The 22,560-nt window shown below is 32.1% G+C and overlaps 1 protein-coding gene across 1 annotated transcript; it reads right to left on the bottom strand.

The window, feature by feature from the left end:
- Positions 1–3,671: 3,671 nt before the first annotated feature.
- Positions 3,672–21,348, bottom strand: LOC132737591 (RING-type E3 ubiquitin-protein ligase PPIL2-like; the record flags this gene model as incomplete). The annotated part of the gene is made up of 14 exons (XM_060724904.1): positions 3,672–3,877; positions 5,923–6,068; positions 6,857–6,919; positions 8,202–8,271; positions 9,017–9,073; positions 10,247–10,364; positions 10,918–10,951; positions 11,362–11,451; positions 12,530–12,636; positions 13,273–13,348; positions 14,496–14,540; positions 18,629–18,729; positions 19,662–19,737; positions 21,259–21,348. Coding segments are annotated over 14 exons (1,170 nt in total), but the record flags the coding sequence as incomplete, so codon positions are not given.
- Positions 21,349–22,560: the final 1,212 nt, after the last annotated feature.

The following is a 22,560-nucleotide window of genomic DNA, read 5'->3' as shown; positions in this document are numbered from 1 at the left end:
ATGCAATTTAGACATTATCAATGCCACTTTCAACCTATATGTAAATTACTAAAAAGAGGTCAAAATATGCAAAAAATAGCCCTTACTGCGTTAGTAACGCAGTAGAAATATAGTTACTGAGAAATTCTGTCACTAATAGCACATAACATGTAAATATTACTAGAATTTTCAAACCTTTTTACCTTTCCTAAAATCTTAGTACACTTTTCTCAGGTTCGATTTTATCGAAATATTTTTGCTTATCTGGAGGCGTGCAGCTTTAAAACTTGATCTCGATCCTGTTTCTCTTTTTTAAAGAAGTAATAATATATTCATTTCTGAGGCATGATTGTCCTTTTTCTCGTCAGTTACAACGTGGTTACAACTAGCGACGTCGGTGTGATTTATCTATGATAATATTATATATTATTGTTGTATGGATATGTGACAATGTTCAACACATATTTATTTAAGGTATTTAAATGTGTTTTAACGTGAAGAGATATATACAAATGCAAACGTTTAAACGGACACATAAATGAACAATGAAACACTATAAAGTTTATCTTTTCCTGAGAACATTAGCTATTTGCTCCATGGGCGTCGCATCAGTGGCCTCGTCGGCCTCATGGAGCGGCGTTGCAGGTCTCCACAATTGTTTTGCTGTTAATCTCGCCACATACAGAAATTAACTGTTATGTATGTAGGGCGAAGTGTATTTTGAGCGAGCATTAACGTGATCAAGGTGGCCCCCTAAAAACCGTATTGTGCTTCATATAATTCTTTATGGATTAATACTTTATACGTTATATTATTATTGCAACTTATTACCTAAATACTTCGATGATCTATATTTATAATAGAATCAATAATTTAATTAGAGCTAGATCTATACAGATTTTGGAACCATGCCTCAAAACACTCCAACACCTCCCACGCCTATACCCTGTAGTTTTCTCATCGTTTTTAGTATATTTGAATTTTCGTTTTCCTGGATCAATGTTACGTACGTGCGTAGGTGCGTAACGCTAGCTACGCGCCAGCAGCATTAAGAACTATTTGGTACTCATCGTTACAACGTATAGACTAGCGTTTTTAATACAAAACCGGTTTATGTACATACATTGTTCGCTTGAATGATTCGAGCTGTATTTAATGGGTGGGAGTGGTTTCGTCTAACTACCGGTTCGTCTAACTGATCTTAGTAAAACAGGTAGTGGTTTCGGCTAACTAAATTTATATAATGAACAATAGCTATGGGCACATCAATTATCGCGGGTCTTAATGTGTGGTTTATCACACATTTTCATGCAATTAAAGACAAGATATTGAAAATTTAAACATATTATTTATTCTTTTCTTTAGTATAATAATGATATTTACATAAAATAATAACACAAGATCTCAGTGAACTAACAACATCATAGAAATATACATACGTTTAAAAGTACAACCTGAAAAAAAAACTAAAGAGTCAATACAAATTACATTTCACACAAATTTATTTTTATAATCTATGTCAAACTATATATACAAATAGTTAAAGCTGAAAAAAATGCTTTTAATCGGAATAAAATCGACATATATACTAAAAAGATAAAGCTCGAAAGAGAAAGAATTAACAATGCATAAAAAATCCACGTACGTAATTATTATAAACAACACATATTTTTTTAAACATGTTTAAACGAAACCACTTTTGCACCTCTTCATAAATTAAGTTAGCCGAACCGGTTTAGACGAAACCACCCTAATTCGTATTTAATCTGGGTTTTCATATTCGAAAATCAGTTTCTAGGGACACTCACACATTCAAATTCAATGCCAAAATTATTTTGTGAGGAGTACAATTTTAAACGTGTACACGTTTTACCTTAATAAAATGTATTGTTTAAATTTCAACGCAAAGATTTTACATCGTTTTGTATAAATGTTAAATGTTTTGCAAGGATTAGGCCCAACATTCGGTGGTATTTGACAGTCACTTTCCTGTGATGGCAAATGGGCACAGGTTTCCAAAAACATTTTCCCTTAAATAACACTGAAATCAATTCAAAAACGTTAAAAGGGTTTTTTTTGTTTTTGGTTTTTCCTGGACGAGTCGACCACGATTTGCAAAACATTTATATGACAGAGATAAAATTTATTAACCAATGCTTTATGCTATATTTGCACGTTTATTATGTCATCTTGTATACTGTCCCTAAATACAAGCGTTCTCGCATATTGCATCCGAGTGTTTTAGTTGTTATTTGTAGAAGTTTTGTAGGAAATAAGATGGTACTAATCCGACGCGTTAATTACTCGCCCACGCCTCCACTCAATTTGAATACCGATCACATGCAAAATTTCAAAGGAATAAATACCGAAATGTTATCACACATCAAATTAATACGTTAAAATATTTATAAGAATTCTGTGTAAATGCAAAAAACAACAAGCAAATTCGTTGAATTTATATCCCCCGCCGAGTACTGGTTATTATTAACACAACAACTGAAGACATAAGGCTTTATTTCTATATTAATCATGGCATAAACAGTAATATTCTTTGAACTTGATAAATATTCAGGGCAATAACAGAGCCATAACTTTGTGTTAAATAGTAATATCTGGAAATGCCAATGAGATGTATGCATACTACATAACTAATAAAGGGCCATAAATCTGAGTTATAAGTATCTGACCGGAACAAGGCCACTATATGCACATCTCCTTTTGGTATTGAAGGTTCCCATAAAGTTTCGTTGAATTCTAGGCAGTAGTTGCAGAGAAGTAATGCGGAAACGATTTTTACTCTATATGCATACTACATAACTAATCAAGGGCCATAACTCTGAGTTAAAGGGTCTGACCGGAACAAGCTGACGATATGCGCATCTCCTCTTGATATTGATGATTTCCATACAGTTTCGTTGAATTCCAGCCATTACTTGCAGAGAACTACTCCGGAAACGAAATTCGGACGGACGGATGGACGGACAACGCCAAAACTATATCCCCCTTCCGATTCCATCGGCGTGGGATAACCAGCAACACGCGACCAATGTGGCCTATTGAGTATTCCTACACATCAAAACTCCAAACCGGTGTTTAATAGCCGATTAACACCGTTCAGATTAACACCGCTCAGATCGATATTATTTATTTAATAGAAATGTGTACCTTCCATTGAACACAGGCAAGCATTCAAGGTAAATGATAAAGCTACTAATTATACTAGTTACTATGTCGCATTTTTAATGATCAGAGAATATATGAAAATATTTCATATTTTAATGGAATATGATGACACAAGACACAGTTCTCGTATAAAAATTACCTACGAGCACTTCAGAAGCTTTCAACAACCAAAATTTTAACAAAATAATATAATAAGTTGTATACAATATCATATCCATGACCGAAATCCCTGAAAGTTGAAATCGTTTACTGTAGTCAAATTATCATATTATATTGAGATATTATATACTGATATTAACATAACACCTTTGTGAGATATGGATATTAGATGACAGACATGGTCAATCAGATATGTTTCTTAAATGGAAGCAGCATAATAAATTTGCTGACACTTATCAACAAACATAGATATGTAGATAGTCTACCAACTTGTGAAAGTTCTTGTTATAGTAAAATACCTGTTTTATAGCATTTTTTCAACCAATAACATTGAACAACATAATATCATATACATATATTGATAAAATATTTTATTATGGTATGAAAATTACAAATGATGCACAGTGCATGAATTTCATCATTACAACAAATATTATATATGTATATAAATAAATCAGTTCACCATGAACTAAAGTCACTCAAACTAGATTTTGCCTTCACTTTTTTCTTTGCAGTTACTGTACTGGAATCAGAATCATCTGTGGTATGTCTTTTCCTGAAATATCAAGATAATTAAATAAATGTATTTCTTGTCTAGTGTCAATTTGCTTTGGTATCAAAAAAAAACAAAAAAAACAATCATTATATTCCAATAATATTCGTTTACAAAACTGATGTTTAAAAAAAAGACAAGAGGGCCATTATTGCTTTGGATTGCTCATCTGAGATACATAGCTTGAAAAAGGTCACAGTTTATTCTTCTATGCTAAAGTCAGTATTAAGATCTTATAGGGTTTGTCGTTGGGTAAGGCCAATAATGACCAAAGGGCCATAATTTATGAAATTTTATAGAGGACGACTAAATGTAGGTAATGCTATATACAATGTACAAATATCTAAGCTCTGGGCATTGTAGTTTCTGGAAAGGAAATTTTTAATTATTTCCCTTTTAAAGTCTATTTCAAGCTCCTACTTATGCATTAGACTAGAACCATTTATGTAACTTTTGTACAGGGTCACCTAAGGATCATTTCTGTGAAGTTTGGTCAAAATCTAAAAAGTTTGTTTAAAAAAACATTCGTTTGACTCCTTACAGTTATCATTTTGGAAACAATATTTTTGGAATAAAACTATTTTAATATTTAGTGGTCTGAATCCAAATTAAAACTCAACATTTATTCTATGTTGTTTCATCTGTGTACCGAGAAAATTTTTTTTAAACATGTGATTTCATAAACAATAATTATGTGTGAATCATTTTTTCTATATCTTTCTTTTTTTTTCCTGCAAAACTGATGGTTTAAGAATTTCACTGAACATGTAGTTATGTGTCGTAAAGGTAGCAAAATGTAAATATTATACTAAATAAGAAGTATTTTGACTTCAATACAAAAACCTACTTCACTACAACTTAACCAATTGCCAACAGAGCTAAAGAAGCAAAACATAGTTCACATATATAGCAAATGAGTATGTTTATGAAACTGTGATAAAATACCAAATATAAACAATTTTTGAGAAATAAAATGAAATAGCTTTTCTCAAGCATAATAGGTCTTTAAAGAGTTATCATTTGGAAACCATTTTTTATTAACAAGTCACCACCTGTTGGGGGCAGCACTCAACTTTTTTACCTTTTCTAAAAGCAAACAATGAAAAAAGATTACACAAATCTTAAAGAAAACACGAAAGAAACTAGAAATGTGTCATCATGCCACAGATGTCCCTGCATGCAGCAAAAATTTCAGATGCTATAATATTTAGTTCCAACTTTGTTTGCACAAACTATTTTTTTCATTTTAAGTTCAAAGCCCTTAAAACTATTCAATGTAAACACAAACCATTTATATACAAAGTTCAAGTTAACATTTTGTAAATTGCATATTGCATATTTGTAGCCAAAATAATGACTACATAATGACTACATACATGTCCACAAAAGTATGAGTGCTGAAACTGAAAATTCAAAATTTTTCCAACATTCAAAGAGATAACTTTGTCCAAAATCATTGAATCACAACCAAATTCAAACTTGAACTGCTTATTCCAGAGATGTATCTATATGTCAAATTTGACTTGAATGTGTACAACAATTTGGGAGATAATGAAGGGAAACTAAAAATGTCCTTTTTTTTCAAAGTTCAAGAGGGATAACTCTGTCAGCTATCATCAAACCATAACCAAAAACTTGACCAGTGAATTCTTATGACATATCCATATGTAAAATTTGAGTTGAATATGTACAACTGTTAGGGAGATAATGAATGGAAACTGAAAATTTCCTTTTTTTCAAAGTGAAAGGGGCATAACTCTGCCAAAAATCATTGAACCATGACCAAATTCAAACTTGACCTGCCTGTCCCTTTGACGTATTCATATGTCATATTTGAGTTGAATGTGTAATACCATTTGGGAGATCATGAACGGAAACTGAAAATTCCATATTATTTTCAAAGTGAAAGGGGCATATTCTGCCAAAAATAATCAAACCATGACAAAATTCGAACTTGACCCGAGCATTCCTTCAAGGTCAAGGTCATTGATACGGGAAGGTCAGACTCTGTCTGGTAAACTTGAGTGTCAAAAAATCAACAAACTTACAAAGTACTTGGATTAATATATTTGCCAACCCCTGATGTAAATGACTTTGGCACAAAACTGGGCTCCTCCTTTTTACTCTTGGGCTTCTTTCTGTCGGCATCTTCTTGTGCCTGTCGACTTAACTCCTCTTCTCTCTCCTTAGCCAACTGAAATAATTACAATCACAGTTACATAAGTTGATCATAGTAATAGTTGATCATTGTAATTGCTTATATACAATACTAAGAAAACTGTCAAGAAACTATTTTATCACTGCAAAAAGCATCATTTTTTGTGGGGCACTGGCATAGAGCCTGGTCATAATACATGGACATACAGAGTTTTTAACTTTTGACTGGTTGGGTTTTATGTTGCACTAACACTGTATAGGACAAATGGTGACTTTCCAACTTTACTGGTGAAGAAGAACTAGAGTGCACCTCCGTGCATTATTTCAGGCACAAAAGGTCACCTGAGCAGAACCACTGACATTCTGTAAGCTAGCTGGAGAGCTTCCTCATATAAAAAGAATCCAAATTCCCTTGCAGGATTCAAACCTACAGCAGTGAGTTGCAAGTGGTTTTAAATCAATGACCTTAACAAGGCAGCCACAGACGCCCCTAGAATGTACAGGTTAGGCTGGCTATATATTGGTTGCAAAAGCTAATCAGGTATGATTCTCCCAGAGCTATTCTACTGTGAAAACTATTACATCGGAACTTATAATACTGCATGTTTGTAACATTGCTTTTCATTGGATAATCATGACATTTATATAGTTTTATTTACACGGCTGCTGTCAACTTATGCAGACATTTTACATTTTTCTCTAAAGAAGGAAATTTGCTGTATTACAAATTCCCTGACAGGTTATATAGCCATGCAGCTTGGGTTATATTTCCAATCAACCATTTATATAGGGCCATATAACCTGTCAAAAAAGCTATAAAATTACCTCTTCATCGACCTCTTCATAGGGGTTAACAAACACAGCACATCCTTCAATCTTTATCTCTTTCTGTAACAGTCAAACATTAAAATCATCATACATTCATAAATAACAAAGAAATGCTTTGCTTATGATATTATTATTTCATTAACTCAATGACCATACTACAACAATATTTTGAAATTTATTTAATAAAATATGACATGGAGTACGTATGATACTTAAATTAAATATGGTAAATATAAAATTAAGTAAAATCTTAATGTTATGAGGGGTGTTCATTTAATAATGAAAACAGTCTTGTAAATGCGAAACCAAGTCAGGTATATTAATAAAACTACAGCAGCACAAAATATAAAACTAGAGTAGAATTTTTGGCGCCAAATATAATGACATCGTCAGGACTTTGTGTACTGATGATGTCATTAACAGATGACGTCACTTTCTGTTCTGTTCAAAATATATATGTATATGACATATTAACAGCCAACGTAGTTGGTGTGCATTGATTGCTATGATGTAAATTAAATCATCCAAAAACGGCCGACTAATAATGGATAAATTTAACTTAGATTCTCCATACGAAAATTGAAGATGGGTGAAGTGTCCTAAAAATTTTAAGGTTGTTCCCTGGGCTAAAAAGTTGCGATTTGCAAAGCAGATTGACTTGGTTTATACAGAATTTATTTTAGTTCGATTGTGTAGGAAGCTATTACCTTATAAACACACTTTCGAATCCGTTCCTTGAACCAACCAGTACTGAGCAATGAGTGTAAAGTTTCTTGCTCAAGGAAACAACGACTTGCCCCTGTCAGGGTTTGAACCCATGCGGGTAGCCATCATAAGATTACTAGTCTGAAGCGTTAACCACTCGGCCATGCCGCATACATAACTTTAAGGACATTGTGTACTATGGCTTAGCTAAGAGTTAATCCATTTTCCGGATAACCATCAAACAGCGAACAAATATGTCATTTATCACACTCCCGTGCCGATTTTGCGACTCCGTAAATATGGTATTGCACAGCCGTGCATATATTTTGACGTGACGTCATTAGCGTTATACAGATGCGCTAAATGTTAGCGTTGTACTATAGGCGCGTCAATAAAAATGACTCTTATTTCACTTTAAACGGTCTTTATTTTGGGTATGTGATAAATAGAATATTCAATTCGTGTAATTTCATTACTGAAATTATTGCACTCGTTGAATAAAATAATATTATGCTCGCCAGAGGCTCGCATAATATAATTTTATTCAACTCGTGCAATAAATTCAGTACTGAACTTACACTCATTCAATATCCTCTATTTATTGAACAAGAACTTCAAAACAACAACTGAGACATACAACAGGCTTGTCTTTCTTGTCCACATCTATCTTCTCTACAGCATCTAGAGTTTCTAAGCCACCAACTACTCTGTAACAGCAGATGTGACACTTATATGGATAAAGTTATACTGATAGTCAGGGCAGGCTAATGTGAATGTACATAATTATAAATACTATCTGACTGAATGATATTAGACAAGAATATGGTGAAATACTTTCCATTTATTCATCAGAAATCAAATTGAAGAGCCATTAACTTTTACACTTAATTCTAAGTTAACAATGTACTAAAATATTTTTTTTCCCCTCTTGTACATGATAATTTTAATTTTCCGGTTTTATTTTAGAAGTCTGACTCAGACAAACTGGCGAAATGTGCTTACATAGTTTGTCAGCCTTCTCTTACCTACTTAACATCTTACCACACATTCAAACAAGAGCCGGTTGAACTGCGTGATTCTTCCCAAATAGGTTTTGGACACAGAAAAGTATACCTCTTGTAGTTTCAGAGTTATATCCCAGACAAAGTTCAGTGTAATAACTCAAAAATAAGGCAGAGCAGAGTTACTGTTCTTTCCACTGCACTTCTACCCTATGAGATCTATCTACCTACAAAGTGTCTTGTTTATATCTATTATACTTTCAGAGCTATGTCCTGGACAATGTTCAAAGTGTAAAAATGAACAAAGGGCAATAACTCCAAAATAAGCAAGGCAGGGCATAAAAATTCTCTATTTTAATCTAGTGTTCTATTTCAACATGCTGTCTGACGGTATGTTTTAAGATATGTCTTTCGACTCTTAAGGTATAAATTTGTAGTAACAATAACTAACCTTCCAAACACAGTATGTTTCCCATCCAAATGTTTAGCAGATCTAAATGTTAAGAAGCTGTAATAGAAGAATACATCAGTCTACTTATTATGGACACTTTCTATCTTTCAACATTAAATATAAACTGTAATATGACCCTGACAAGTGCAATACACTAACTGCTATAGCTCCCTTCAAAAGTGATCTAGTGCATTAACCAAATTAATATGTGAAAGCGATTAGGTATTCTAAATGTTATGTAATGGGGGTAAATAGATGTCTGTTTAACTCAGATAATCCATTTAAAGAATTAACATTCAAAGAGTACCCTTAAAGTAATAAATGCACAGTGTATAGTATATACAAATACTCAACTCAACTTTTACATGTGTAACTTTTAAAGTGTCATGCTCCAAAATATTTTAGAAAAATAAAACTGGAAAAAATGTATTTTTAGATTTTAAGAAAAGTAAAATTCAAGATACAAGTAATAATGTTATGTGTGATTAATGGCTGATATCACAATATTTCTACTGTGTGACTAACACAGTAAGGGCTTTTTTGGCATATTTTGACATCTATTTTGACATTGGCATGGATTGTAAGTGTTGTTTGCAATGTGTAAATTACTTTCAACACTATTTTACTTTTAAGAATACTAGTATTTTCAATTTTTTTATAAAAATTAGAATGAATCTGGTGGCCTGCTGCTTTCAGAACAACTTGCATGTACACAGTAAAGAAATTTCTACTCAGCTTGAAAAACAAAGTAAGTAAATCAGTTAAATCAGTAAGCCACAAATAGCAGCCCTATCTAAAATCTGAAATGAGTAATAACATCATGATGAAATTTTTCTGAAATTTTACCACTTGACTTTGAATGACATTGTTATTTTAGGATCCATGCTCATACTTAAATAACTCAACTTAAACTCCCAGCAAATTGTTATCTTAAAATAAGGCCCTAGTTTAAAGAAGAATGATGTAACAGCTAAGGATACAATTGTCCACACACAGACACACTGAAAATGAACATTAACCCCCTCAAACCCCTATTTATTGATAGATACAAGGAAATAAAAAGCTTGGTTATGCACATTTCTCACATTTTTTTCCATCACCTCAAAAACCCAGGCTATTAACCATATACCAGTATCAAATGTAGAACATACAGAATGTGTGCCATGGGTTCTAACAATGTCTTTTCAAATGATCGACCGCTGTTTTATGCAAAGTGATCAATATACTTACAACTGAGATTTGTTCGTGTTCGGTCCTGAGTTAGCCATACTGAGAATACCTCGTCCTGCGTGTGTAAGATTGGGTTTAAACTCGTCCTTAAAACTACCTCCCCAACATGATTCTCCACCTATATTCAAACATTACTAACATTATTGCTGTAGAAATACTAGTAAACTAAATACTACTGGAAGCTTAGTACTTTAAAGGAACTCCACTCATGTTCAAAAGCCTAAAAACATAAAATCTTAATTTCTTAAATAGATCAGCTGGGGCACTTAAAACAGAAGTAAATTTTGTGTATATGCAAATCTGAAATGATAGTTAAGAAATATAAATTGAAAGTAGTATTTTTGTGCCCTTCTTAGCACGATTCCAGTGAAAAGCGTTGTAACCTTTTCTATTTGGGGTCATTTTTCACAGTTAGAATCATTATTCTCGAAAAACGGAATGAGAGAACGATCTGAAATTCTGCGCGTGAGTTATTGGTCTACATCTACATGAAATAGAACATTAATCACCAAAAATTATTTTGAGGTCCGTCATGTCAAAAATCCTCAGTGGAGTCCCTTTAAGGTTGATATAAAAATATCAGATTTATGGAAATTGACTCCAATATAGAAAATTGAAATTAAGATTGAAATGAATTGTTTAAAACAAATAGTACCAAGAGTATAACATACCTGTGCCAGTACCTGTAGGATCCCCTCCTTGGATCTGCAAAACAAAATCTTCTTTTACACTTCCTTCTATCGGCAAATTATTCAAAATGTACTGGTACACCTGAACTATCATATTTCTATATTGTGGCTCTATTACTCTCCCAGACATCAAAAATATACATTTTTTACAAGTAGTTAATACCTTATGACACTGGAAATTTATTTTCTCAATATAATTTCCTTGAATAAAGCCTAGAAACACTTCCTTTAAGTGATATCATAATGTTTACAAGATATTACATGACAATTTCATCTAAAAGAAGAAAAACTCTCATGTTCTTAGAATAGCTTTATCCATGAAGCGTATACAGAAATTCTTCATATTTTCAATTTCGCCATCAAAGTTTTGATATTTAACTAAAAATAATATCATATTATATAGCGAAACTATAACGAAAAGTTTACCATGAAATTCCTGATAAGCCTATGGAACACTGTATCATTGTAATATCCCTTCTTACATAACTTGATAAAATTCTCACAAGTCTTTGGCACCTAGAATATTTGAATATAAAATAAGAGTGCATCAATCAAACATGACAGCTGTGGAAAAGAAAAGTTCAAACTGTTTGCTCCATGCAACTGTTTATGTACTGACAGTTTTTATGTACATGTATATTTTTACTCTAGATTATATTTCTGCCAAAATTTTCTTTCGTTTGTTACATATGCTATTCTTCACATTCAAGTTAAGTTCTATTACAGGAAAATTACATTTCATATCACTGTGAAATTATCAGATATCCGCCACTGTAATATAACCATAATCTACTGAAAAGTAAGTTATTTATAACCATAACCTACAGAAAAGCAAGTTACATATAACCATAATTTACAGAAAAGTAAGTTATATATCACAATAATCTAAAGAAAAGTAAGTTATATATCACCATAATCTACAGAGAAGTAAGTTATATATAACCATTATCTACTGAAAACTAAGTAATATATCACCATAATCTACAGAAAAGTAAGTTATATATATCACCATAATCTACAGAAAATTAAGTTATATATATCACCATAATCTACACAAAAGTAAGTTATATATATAATCTACAAAAAGCAAGTGAAATATAACTATAATCTACAGTAAGTTAATATATAACCATAATCTACAGAAAAGTAAGTTATATATCACCATAATCTACTGAAAAGTAAGTTATATATCACCATTATCTACTGAAAACTAAGTTATATATCACCATAATCTACAGAAAAGTAAGTTTTATATCACCATAATCTACACTAAAGAAAGTTATACATATAATCTACAGAAAGCAAGTGAAATATAACTATAATCTACAGTAAGTTAATATATAACCATAATCTACAGAAAAGTAAGTTATGTATCACCATAATCTACAGAAAAGTAAGTTATATATCACCATAATCTACAGAAAACTAAGTTATATATAACCATAATCTACAGAAAAGTAAGTTAAATATCACCATAATCTACACAAAAGTCAGTTATACTTATAATCTACAGAAAGCAAGTGAAATATAACTATAATCTACAGTAAGTTAATATATAACCATAATCTACAGAAAAGTTATAAGATAATCTCACCATATCACAGTGAAGCTCAATGTTGAGTTGACCGTAGTTTGTAACAATACGTACATATCCTTTCTTCTTTAATCTCCCATACCTTATAATATCCTCATCAATGATAGCTGCAGTCATAAAGTTTATTCTGATTAAAAATGTACTTGGCAGACTATTTATTGTTGAAATATCTGTATCTTGGACAAAAACTTATACCAAAGTACCTTATTGAAAAATTGTTAAAAGTAAGTGGCACATACAAAATCATTGCTAAACTTACTAAAAGAAACAGTCTAATATTTTGTTTGGGAACATTATATAATTATTACCCTGGTTTCTAATAATTCAAGTTAGGCTGACACTAAAAATAAAAGCAACATGACAATACAGTGAGTTAAAACTACAAGCCTCCAGATGAGACAAAATATTTCAAGTAAATGTTTTATTCTGCACAATTTATCACCTTCTTTCTACTGTGTAACTAACGCAGTAAGGGCTTTTGCATATATTGACCTCTTTCTTGTAATTACGTGGACTAAAAGTGCAATTTGCAATGACAATATTCCTTGATAACTTGATAATATTTTACATGTTAAGACATTTTAAAAATTTTCATGAAATCAGCCTGAATCTGGAGGCATGCTGCTTTAAAGCTTTATGCAATTTACAGTATTTTGAAATCTTTTTTATAAGAATGTATGCATTATAATATTTCATCAAGCATACAACAGCACAATAAAACTTTTAGATAATTTCAAACATACCAGCATGATGTTCTGTCTCTGGAACCATAGCTGTTGAGGTGAATGATGCTGCAACTGCTCCTGTGGAGTAATGGGCCTAAAATGAGAGGCAAAACTGATCATTTAGCTAACAATGAGAGGCAAAACTGATCATTTAGCTTACAATGAGAGGCAAAACTGATCATTTAGCTTACAATGAGAGGCCAAACTGATCATTTAGCTTACAATGAAATGCCAAATTGATCATTTAGCTTACAATGAGAGGCCAAACTGATTATTTAGCTTACAATGAGAGGCAAAACTGATCATTTAGCTTACAATGAGAGGCAAAACTGATCATTTAGCTTACAATGAGAGGCAAAACTGATCATTTAGCTTACAATGAGAGGCAAAACTGATTATTTAGCTTACAATGAGAGGCCAAAATGATCATTTAGCTTACATTGAGAGGCCAAGCTGATCATTTACCTTACAATGAGAGGCCAAACTGATCATTTAGCTTACAATAAGAGGCCAAACTGATTATTTAGCTTACAATGAGAGGCCAAACTGATCACTTAGCTTACAATGAGAGGCCAAACTGATCATTTAGCTTACAATGAGAGGCCAAACTGATTATTTAGCTTACAATGAGAGGCAAAACTGATCATTTAGCTTACAATGAGAGGCATAACTGATTAATTAGCTTATAATGAGAGGGAAAACAGATCATTTAGCTTACAATGTGAGGAAAAACTAATATGTCTTCCAAGAGAGGGAAAACTGAATAATGAAGCTTCAATGAGAGAGAAAACAGAGTTATGAGTCTTAACACTATAAAGTCTCATTCATAAAAGATTAGGGGAAAACCCCACTGCAGTGCTCAATTTAATGAAGTCCTTTTATTATTATAGAAAATTTTATTATCTAACATAGACTTACAGAAAACACTCAATGCGAGGAAGAATTGAATATTGAGCAAACAATGAAAGTGAAAATTGAAAAGTGAGCAAAGACATGATGGTACAAAGAAAAACAAAAATTTCATTACAAAGTCCTGCAATACTCACATAAAAAAGATGAAAAAATCAGCAGTCTTAAACATCTTGCCAAGGGGGCCATTATCGTAGCTTATAAACAAATTTAAATGGACAGGTAAATATCTTAACAAATTCTGTGTAAGGTTAGATTTTCTAAATTGTAAACAATAAGGATTTATCCTACAGCATTTAGATTTAGAATATAGTGTATAATTATATACATACAGAATTAAATCTGTCAGCTTTTCTCTTGATCTCCGGTTTCTTTTCCTGAAGAGAAAAAAATAAACAAAATATGATATACATGTATTGATATAAACAATGAGAGAAATCACGCAGTATAAACTGTTTTATAAACTTAAATTGGTATTTTAATCTTAGATTTGTTCCTGCATTTCATTAGACAATGAAATTATACTTCTATAATTTCATTGTAGTGGAATTATATTTGAGTGCAAATGAAAAGAACAAATCATAAATGAGTGAAAATTTTGTCCATTAAATATATATACATATTTGCACATATCATGTTAAATTGAAACAAAATTCAATAACATCTACAGAATTATTTATCAAATGAACATTGTTATGTCATGATTTGATATAACAAGGCATAAACCAGTTAAATTGACATAGATCCAAGAAATATGAAATATCTTCAGACAAAATATCAATTATAAATTCACCATTGTAACTCATGGCATACACAGTGGAAATATGTTAGTAAAACAATGTTTCAGGCTATATCTACCAGCAGTTTTATAATAATGCATGTTTGTAACATTGATTTTCATTGGATAATAGCGAGGCATTATATAAACTATATAACAGCTGTTTAGGGGTGTGGATCGTCGGATAAGTGACGATCCTATCTGATCCATGATTCAGCACTTGCGATTCACAAATCAAACCACAAATCTTTTGTTATCAAGACACTCATAAAAACATGAACATTAGTTCTGAAAACATGTTTTTTTTCTTCTTAAAACAATACTAAACATTAATTTCATTAAACATGCAAATATAAACTAGGTTAAAAGGTTGAAAACCAGTCACGCCAATATAAAATTCCACCAGCAAAATTTACTTTCAATGAAAATGAGGAAAAAGCAGTTTGTAAAACATGTCATGGCCAATTGGCTTATACAGGCGGTACAACGAACTTGTCTAATCACCATGATCACATGAAAAGACAAGTATTTCCAAAAATTTGAAGTAAATTTTGCTGGTGGGATTTTATATTGGCGCGACTCCTTTTCAGCCAATACATGTGATGTCAAACTGACGTATTAACTTGCGTTTCGCAAATTTAGGATCCTTAAGAATAAAACAGTCTTCAATACATGTCACTTCATTATAGATCTATACATAGCGACTAAAAATATTTATTTATTTTCTTATAAAAACAAGCGCTCAATAAAGATAAAGTGATTCCCTTTTCGAAACGAATGACTTCCTAGCTCAGCATCATGGTACATGTTTGTTTACTTTCTGTCTTTAATTTAGGTAAACGTCGCATAATTCATACACAAATTGATTTTTTTGTTGACATTTAAAGTGTAAGAAACAGCGAATGTATAATAAACAAATAAGATCGCAATCCACGATCCCTGGACTGACGAATATTCGTACTCGATTTTTCATTTTGATTCTTGATTATCCGAGTACTCAGATACTCGCCCCAGCCCTACAGCTGTTGTCCATTTATTAAGAAATTTTCGTTTGTTTTTTTTTTGCAAAGAAAGTAATTTTGCTGAATTACAAATTTGTTATCAAGATGTCTGATATGTTATATGGCCCTGTAGAAACAGCTCTGGTTATATTGTAACCCTAACCTAATAGCTCTGGTTATACAGTCGAGACTGTCATATGTGACTTTCCAAGGGATCTTCAGAAAAAGTTCACATATGACAGGGAGTCTCTAAATACAGTCTCAGAGAAAATTAAATTTAAATACCATCTATCTGTCTATAAACCATTGTGACTTAACATACATAACTGTGTGAAGGAATAATATCTAACCTATTGCAAATAAACATACAGTAGGTATTCTTAAAAAAATTTATGTAAATAAAATAAATATCCATGTAAAACAAATATATTCGCATGTATAGACCCTTTCATTTAAGCGATAACAGTCAGGGAAGAGTTACTTCCCTTACCGGATGTGACGTAAATGGGGGATAAAACTATGCAGGCCGCATAGAATGTTAGCTTATTGAAAAGTTAAATGCGTAAATACTGACCGTTCAATTATGATTATAACATGTAAAAATTAACAAATGCATACATAAATTCAATATCAAGACAATAGAAAAAAAAACAAAGATTGGGAACGGAGTGAAACAGCGAAATTTCAAAGTGAATATATATATATTAGAGCTAAATTTTCTCAGGATAAAAAGCTAGTAACTATAAAAATCGAATTTTAATATTTTATAAGCACCCATACACACTGAAATTGCCTATTTTAAATTTAAATGGCCATTTTCTAGTTTTCTGTGTTATTTCTGTCATTTAGAAAATTCCAGCGTTTCTGACAAACATGAAAATAAGATTGCCCCATCTTTTAATAGTTGTTTTTCAAGCTTTAATAGAACAATAACAGAATGCATTATGTCAATACTTACTGATTCTTTTTCATTATGCCGTATAAAAATATTTCAAAGAACCAGTGAAGGATATAGATCTAATTTTATGATTATTCCGGAAAGAACGAAAACCATGAGGCATTGACTTTTATTATTTTAGATTCGCAACAGACGATAGATATTAAAAATTTATTCTTATGGCTATAAAAATAAAGACCTTTTCCCAGTAACTTATTTCATGGATAAATAGATGTGTGTGTATAAGCGCCACTGGGCCGTAACATATTAAATAACAGGGTGCATATGTTGTATATACAAGCAGCACTTGGCTGTGATATCATAAATCACCAGGGTGCATTTTTTAGAGTTATAATATTACATCAGATTACGTCACTTTTGTTAGTTGTCAAACTATTTATGGTCCAAATTTTGTTATGGATCATCCTAGGGACTTTATTGGTCATGCCTTACTGATTTGATAATCGATCAAGAGTCCTACCAACTGGCACAGTCAAAAATACGTAAAATTATAATTCAGTTAATAAAATTAACGAATTTCTGCGAACGTGTTTCACAACTTGTTTTTTTGTTGTTTTTTTTGTGATTTTTTTAAATATTTGATAAGCAGAGTATAAATTAAAATGTTTCAAGTTGAAAATATTACTTTACCAGCTTAAATATATTGGTGTATTTTTTATATTGTTTTTGAGAGTGCATTTTTTGCCGACACAAATAGCTAGTATACAGTCATGTACATTCAAAAGAATTTTTACTTTTTATGCCTTTACATTTTTTTTGAAATTACATAGATTTATATTGTTGTTTGTCTTCGTCTAAGTAATGCTTAAATCAAAATGATTTTTAATAAACCAGTATCTTGCAATTAATTATTACGCAGCCTTTTTTCGAAACTACCTAAACGAACATGATTATCATGATCAGTTGCCCAGCAATATAGTCTACTATTAAAACAAATTGTTAACCTTATTATAGTTAACATTCTTATTTATTCATTTCACCATCCTTTTTATGTAATATCTTATTCAATTACACAAAATTTTGGCAATTAAAGAAAGGATTAAGATCTTTATATCCCTCTATTATTGTACTTAATCTGGGACACATCGTACATCCCAGACTTAATCGTATCGGCACTGTCCACCGTATCCCCCAATGACCTCATCCAAGGGCGACAACTTGAATACGGTCTTAAATGAAAGGGTCTATATCATATAAAATTTAATTTTATTTTTTGTATTAGGATTTAAATTGAATTGGGACCAGACAATTAGGGTCGCTTGTCACATATGACAGGGAGTCGTTTAAATCAGACCATTTATATAGGAAAATACGTTGGGAGTACTGAAACAAGGTCGGATAAGACAGGGAGTCGTTTAATTCAGGGGGTCGCTTAGGCAGTCTCGACTGTATAAACTTAGAATCATTTATACTGAGTTATATAACCTGTAAGACATATCAATAACTAATTTTATATCACTGCACATTTGTAATGTCGCTTATCCTTAGCTAACCGTAATGTTTATATAATTACATATACATGTACACAGCCACTGTCAATTTATGAAGAAATCTCTTTTTTTTTCCCAAAGAGAAAGTTTGCTGTATTAAAAATTGGATATAAAGACTCTTGATGGGTTATATGGCCATATATAAACAGTAGTTTGCCTAGTGGCTCAGTTATATAAGCAAAAATATTTTATATAGGGCCATATAACCTCTAAGATATCTTTACAACTAATAAAATACCGGGGCCTGATATTCCTTCTCTAGTGTCTCTAGGATATCTTGTGTCTCAGCGTTCACAGTCTTCAGTTTACTTGTACTGCCTCTGCTACCCCCATCTTCATCTATAACATGCAAAATAAATACAAACCTTATTTGAGCCGTGTCATGACAAAACCAACATAGTGCATTTGCGACCAGCATGGATCCAGACCAGCCTGCGCATCCACGCAGTCTGATCAGGATCCATTCTGTTCGCTTACCAACCCTATTACAAGTAGAGAAACTGATAGCGAACAGCATGGATCCTAATCAGACTGCGCGGATGCGCAGGCTGGTCTGGATCCATGCTGGTCGCAAACCAATTATGTTGGTTTTGTCGTGACGCGGCTCATTTGTCTTTGTGTATATCAAAGTTAAAACAAGATCTTCAAAAAAAAAAGGAAAACAAAAACAAATTTAAAACAAAACAAGAGGTGTCGGTAGGACAGTCTGATCACTATTTTCAGTGCTTGATGACAAAACAACAGCCTGGAGAATTTTCTAAGTTCAAAAACAGATTTTTTTTGTCAAAATCCATGTAAGAGTTATGGGCCTTGGACAGTGACCTCCTAATATGCTCTCAAATACATGCCATCCATTCACTACAGTTGTTTTGGAGATACATACTAACTAAACTGAAATGTGACACTGACATGAGTACAATAGCTCTCGCTATTCTTTTAATAGTCCAATGCAGTGTTTTTTACATATAACCAATGAGACTTTATTAAAGAACACATATTTTCATCATTTAATAGCTAAATCTTAACAGCATAACGTCCCATTCACAAAAGACTGGGGGAAAAACACACTGCAGTGCTCATTTTAATGAAATCCTTATATTATTACAGAATATTTTTATAAGTTTTTTTATTCCTTATGCACATTTTTTTTCCAGATTATAAATACAATTCAATATACAAAGCAAGAAACATCTCAATGGTTTTGAACTTTCCTTTATTTCATTCATAAATTTCAATACCTCACTGAAGTTAAATAAATCTATTTACTCTACCTTCTTCTCCCGCCTTTAAATTGTTTTTCACATAATAAAACTTCTGTATGTTGAATTTATCAAGATTTGATGGGTCCTGAAAGTGATGAAAAACTTAAATTTAGAATGCACGTACAACATATGTAGAAATATAGGAGCTTCTACAATAAACATAGTTTCACCTTAGTGCAGTAACAGGTTAAGTCCTTCTGAATTTAATGGGAGTTAACCAGTTATTGCACTAAGGTGAAAATATGAACATTTCCATATTACATATGTACTACTAGATTTTGAAGGAACTCTTACAATAAACATATCGGCATTTCACAGTGACCATGATACATTTCAAGAAAATACTTTTAAGAAACTCCACTAATGTTTTGTGACATAATGGACTGGAAATCATTTTTCCAAATTTATATACAATTTAAAAAACAATTGTAGGTCTGGCCCAATAACTATGGTACAAAATTTCAGAGCATTTACACATTCTGTGTTATCAGAAAAGCATTGTTATTGTGCAAAATGTCTCAAAAATGAAGTGTCTGAATGAACTTGAATTGGTCTAAGATACACCATTAAAAAATAAATTTCAGTTTATTTCGAGGTATCTTTCTTAACCCATTACTTCATGAGCATTTTGTGAAAAATGGCTGTTTTCATTGAAAAGTCTCCTGTTACAAGTTCAAATTGCTATAATACTATAAAAACTGCTTCAACACTAATCAAACTTGGCACAAATGTTGACTGGATCATTGCCCTTGCAACAACATGCTCAGGCTTAAATTTTCTGTTACCATGGCAACGAGGGGACATCTCAAAATTGCCAAAAAATCACTATTTTGCGTTGATTTTTTCCATCAAAATTGATTTCAAAGTGCTGTAACTTTTCAATGGATTGAGATAGAGTCAAATGCTTTTCAGCGTTGGTTACACGTTACCTTATGATCAATCTGGGGTCATTTAAGAGCCTCTCACAAGTCCAAAATTTTCTTGGCGATGAGGGGGACTCCGCCCCCCTTCAAACCCCCCAAACAGAAGGGGGCACATCCCCCTTCTGGCAACCCCCTGATGTATCTTTTGGTTTGGGGGCCGCGCCGAAAAAGAGGTCACTTTTTTTAACAACATTTCTCAAACAAAAACAAGTGTTTGGGGCCTAAATAAGGCATTTTTTCATCATTTGAGACAACAAAAAGGGGGGGGGGGGTGATAAAGGCGTTAAAAGGCGTGTATATGAAGTAATGGGTTAATAATCTTTTGCATTTTTTTCATTTTAAGTGCCCCAGATGATCTCAGATGACAGAATTTCAAATTTTATGTTTTTAACGCTTTAAGACCTCATTTGAACCCCTGTAAGACACTGTCCATGATTATATTTTGCATAGTTTCCTATAGAAACACTTAAGCCACGCCTGCTGATAAGTTTTGTTTAAATTGAACTGTCTAGACTTTGGCATCTGAGCAAATTTTTAAACATGTATGTATTTTTTAAGTTTATGTGACTATAAACAAAAAGTTATTACTGTTATCCAGATTTTGTCACAAGTATAATTTTTGTTACATTCACACATTTTTTCCCTAGTTAATTCAACATTACTACTTGTTTAACTTTGCTTACCTGTATTGTAATAAGCTCTTTTCTAATAAATGGTTCATCAGTAATTAAATCTCTCCAGAAGTTTGCCTTGATATTTAACCTCTCTATAGCCTAGAACAAATTTACAGAATCATAATATAAATGTAACAAGAAACATGGCAATGCCACGAAACCAGGTTTTCAATTATCTCCATTGTAGATAAATATGTTGTATTTGTAATACAAATGCAAGCAATAAACAATGTAACTATGTGCAATGTAAAACATGAATAATGTAGGAGGAATTGCCACAGAAGAAGTGTTCACTGTATATTCTGTATAAGGAAAAAATGTATTCTGTATAAGGAGAAAAAACAAAGGGCCATAATTAGGTCAAAAATTATCCAATCACAAAACCTCTACAATATGCACCAGGTCACATGATGACAAAGCTTCTGTGAAAGTTTGAACAAAATCTGTTGAGAAATGTAGGACTAGTTCAGCACAGAAGAATTTGTTCACTACATATTGATAATTCTGTATAAGGAAAAAAAACAAAGGGGCATAATTAGGTCAAATATTATCCAATCACAAAACCCTAACAATATGCACCAGGGCACTTGATAACAAAGCTTCTGTGAAAGTTTGAACAAATCTGTTGAGAAAATGTAGGACTAGTTCAGCACAGAAGAAATTGGTTCACTATATATTCTGTATAAGGAAAAAAACAAAGGGCCATAATTACATCAAATATTATCAAATCACAAAAACCCCGACAATATGTGCCAGGGCACTTGATATTAAAGCTTTCTGTGAAAGTTTGGTCAAAATCCGTTGAGAAATGTAGGAGGAGTTGCGCACAGAAGAAATTGTTCACTATATATTCTATATAGGAAGGAAAAAAAACAAAGGCCCATAATTAAGTCAAATATTATCCAATGGCAAAACCCGGACAATATGTGCCATGGCACTTGATGACAAAGCTTCTGTAAAAGTTTGGTCAAAATCCGTTGAGAAATGTAGGAGGAGTTGCGCACAGAAGAAATTGTTCACTATATATTCTATATAAGAAAAAAAAAACAAAGGGCCATAATTAGGTCAAATATTATCCAATGGCAAAACCCGGACAATATGTGCCAGGGCACTTGATGACAAAGCTTCTGTAAATGTTTGGTCAAAATCCGTAGAAAAATATAGGAGGAGTTTGCGCACAGAAAAAATTGTTTCACTATATATTCTATATAAAGAAAAAACAACAAAGGGCCATAATTAGGTCAAATATTATCCAATCACAAAAACCCCGACAATATGTGCCAGGGCACTTGATATTAAAAGCTTCTGTGA

This window comes from Ruditapes philippinarum, unplaced genomic scaffold (genome assembly GCF_026571515.1).
Source record: "Ruditapes philippinarum isolate M1 unplaced genomic scaffold, ASM2657151v2 ctg3159_1_1_1_1, whole genome shotgun sequence".
Classification (NCBI taxonomy): domain Eukaryota; kingdom Metazoa; phylum Mollusca; class Bivalvia; order Venerida; family Veneridae; genus Ruditapes; species Ruditapes philippinarum.
This window is presented reverse-complemented; position numbering and strand designations above follow the sequence as displayed.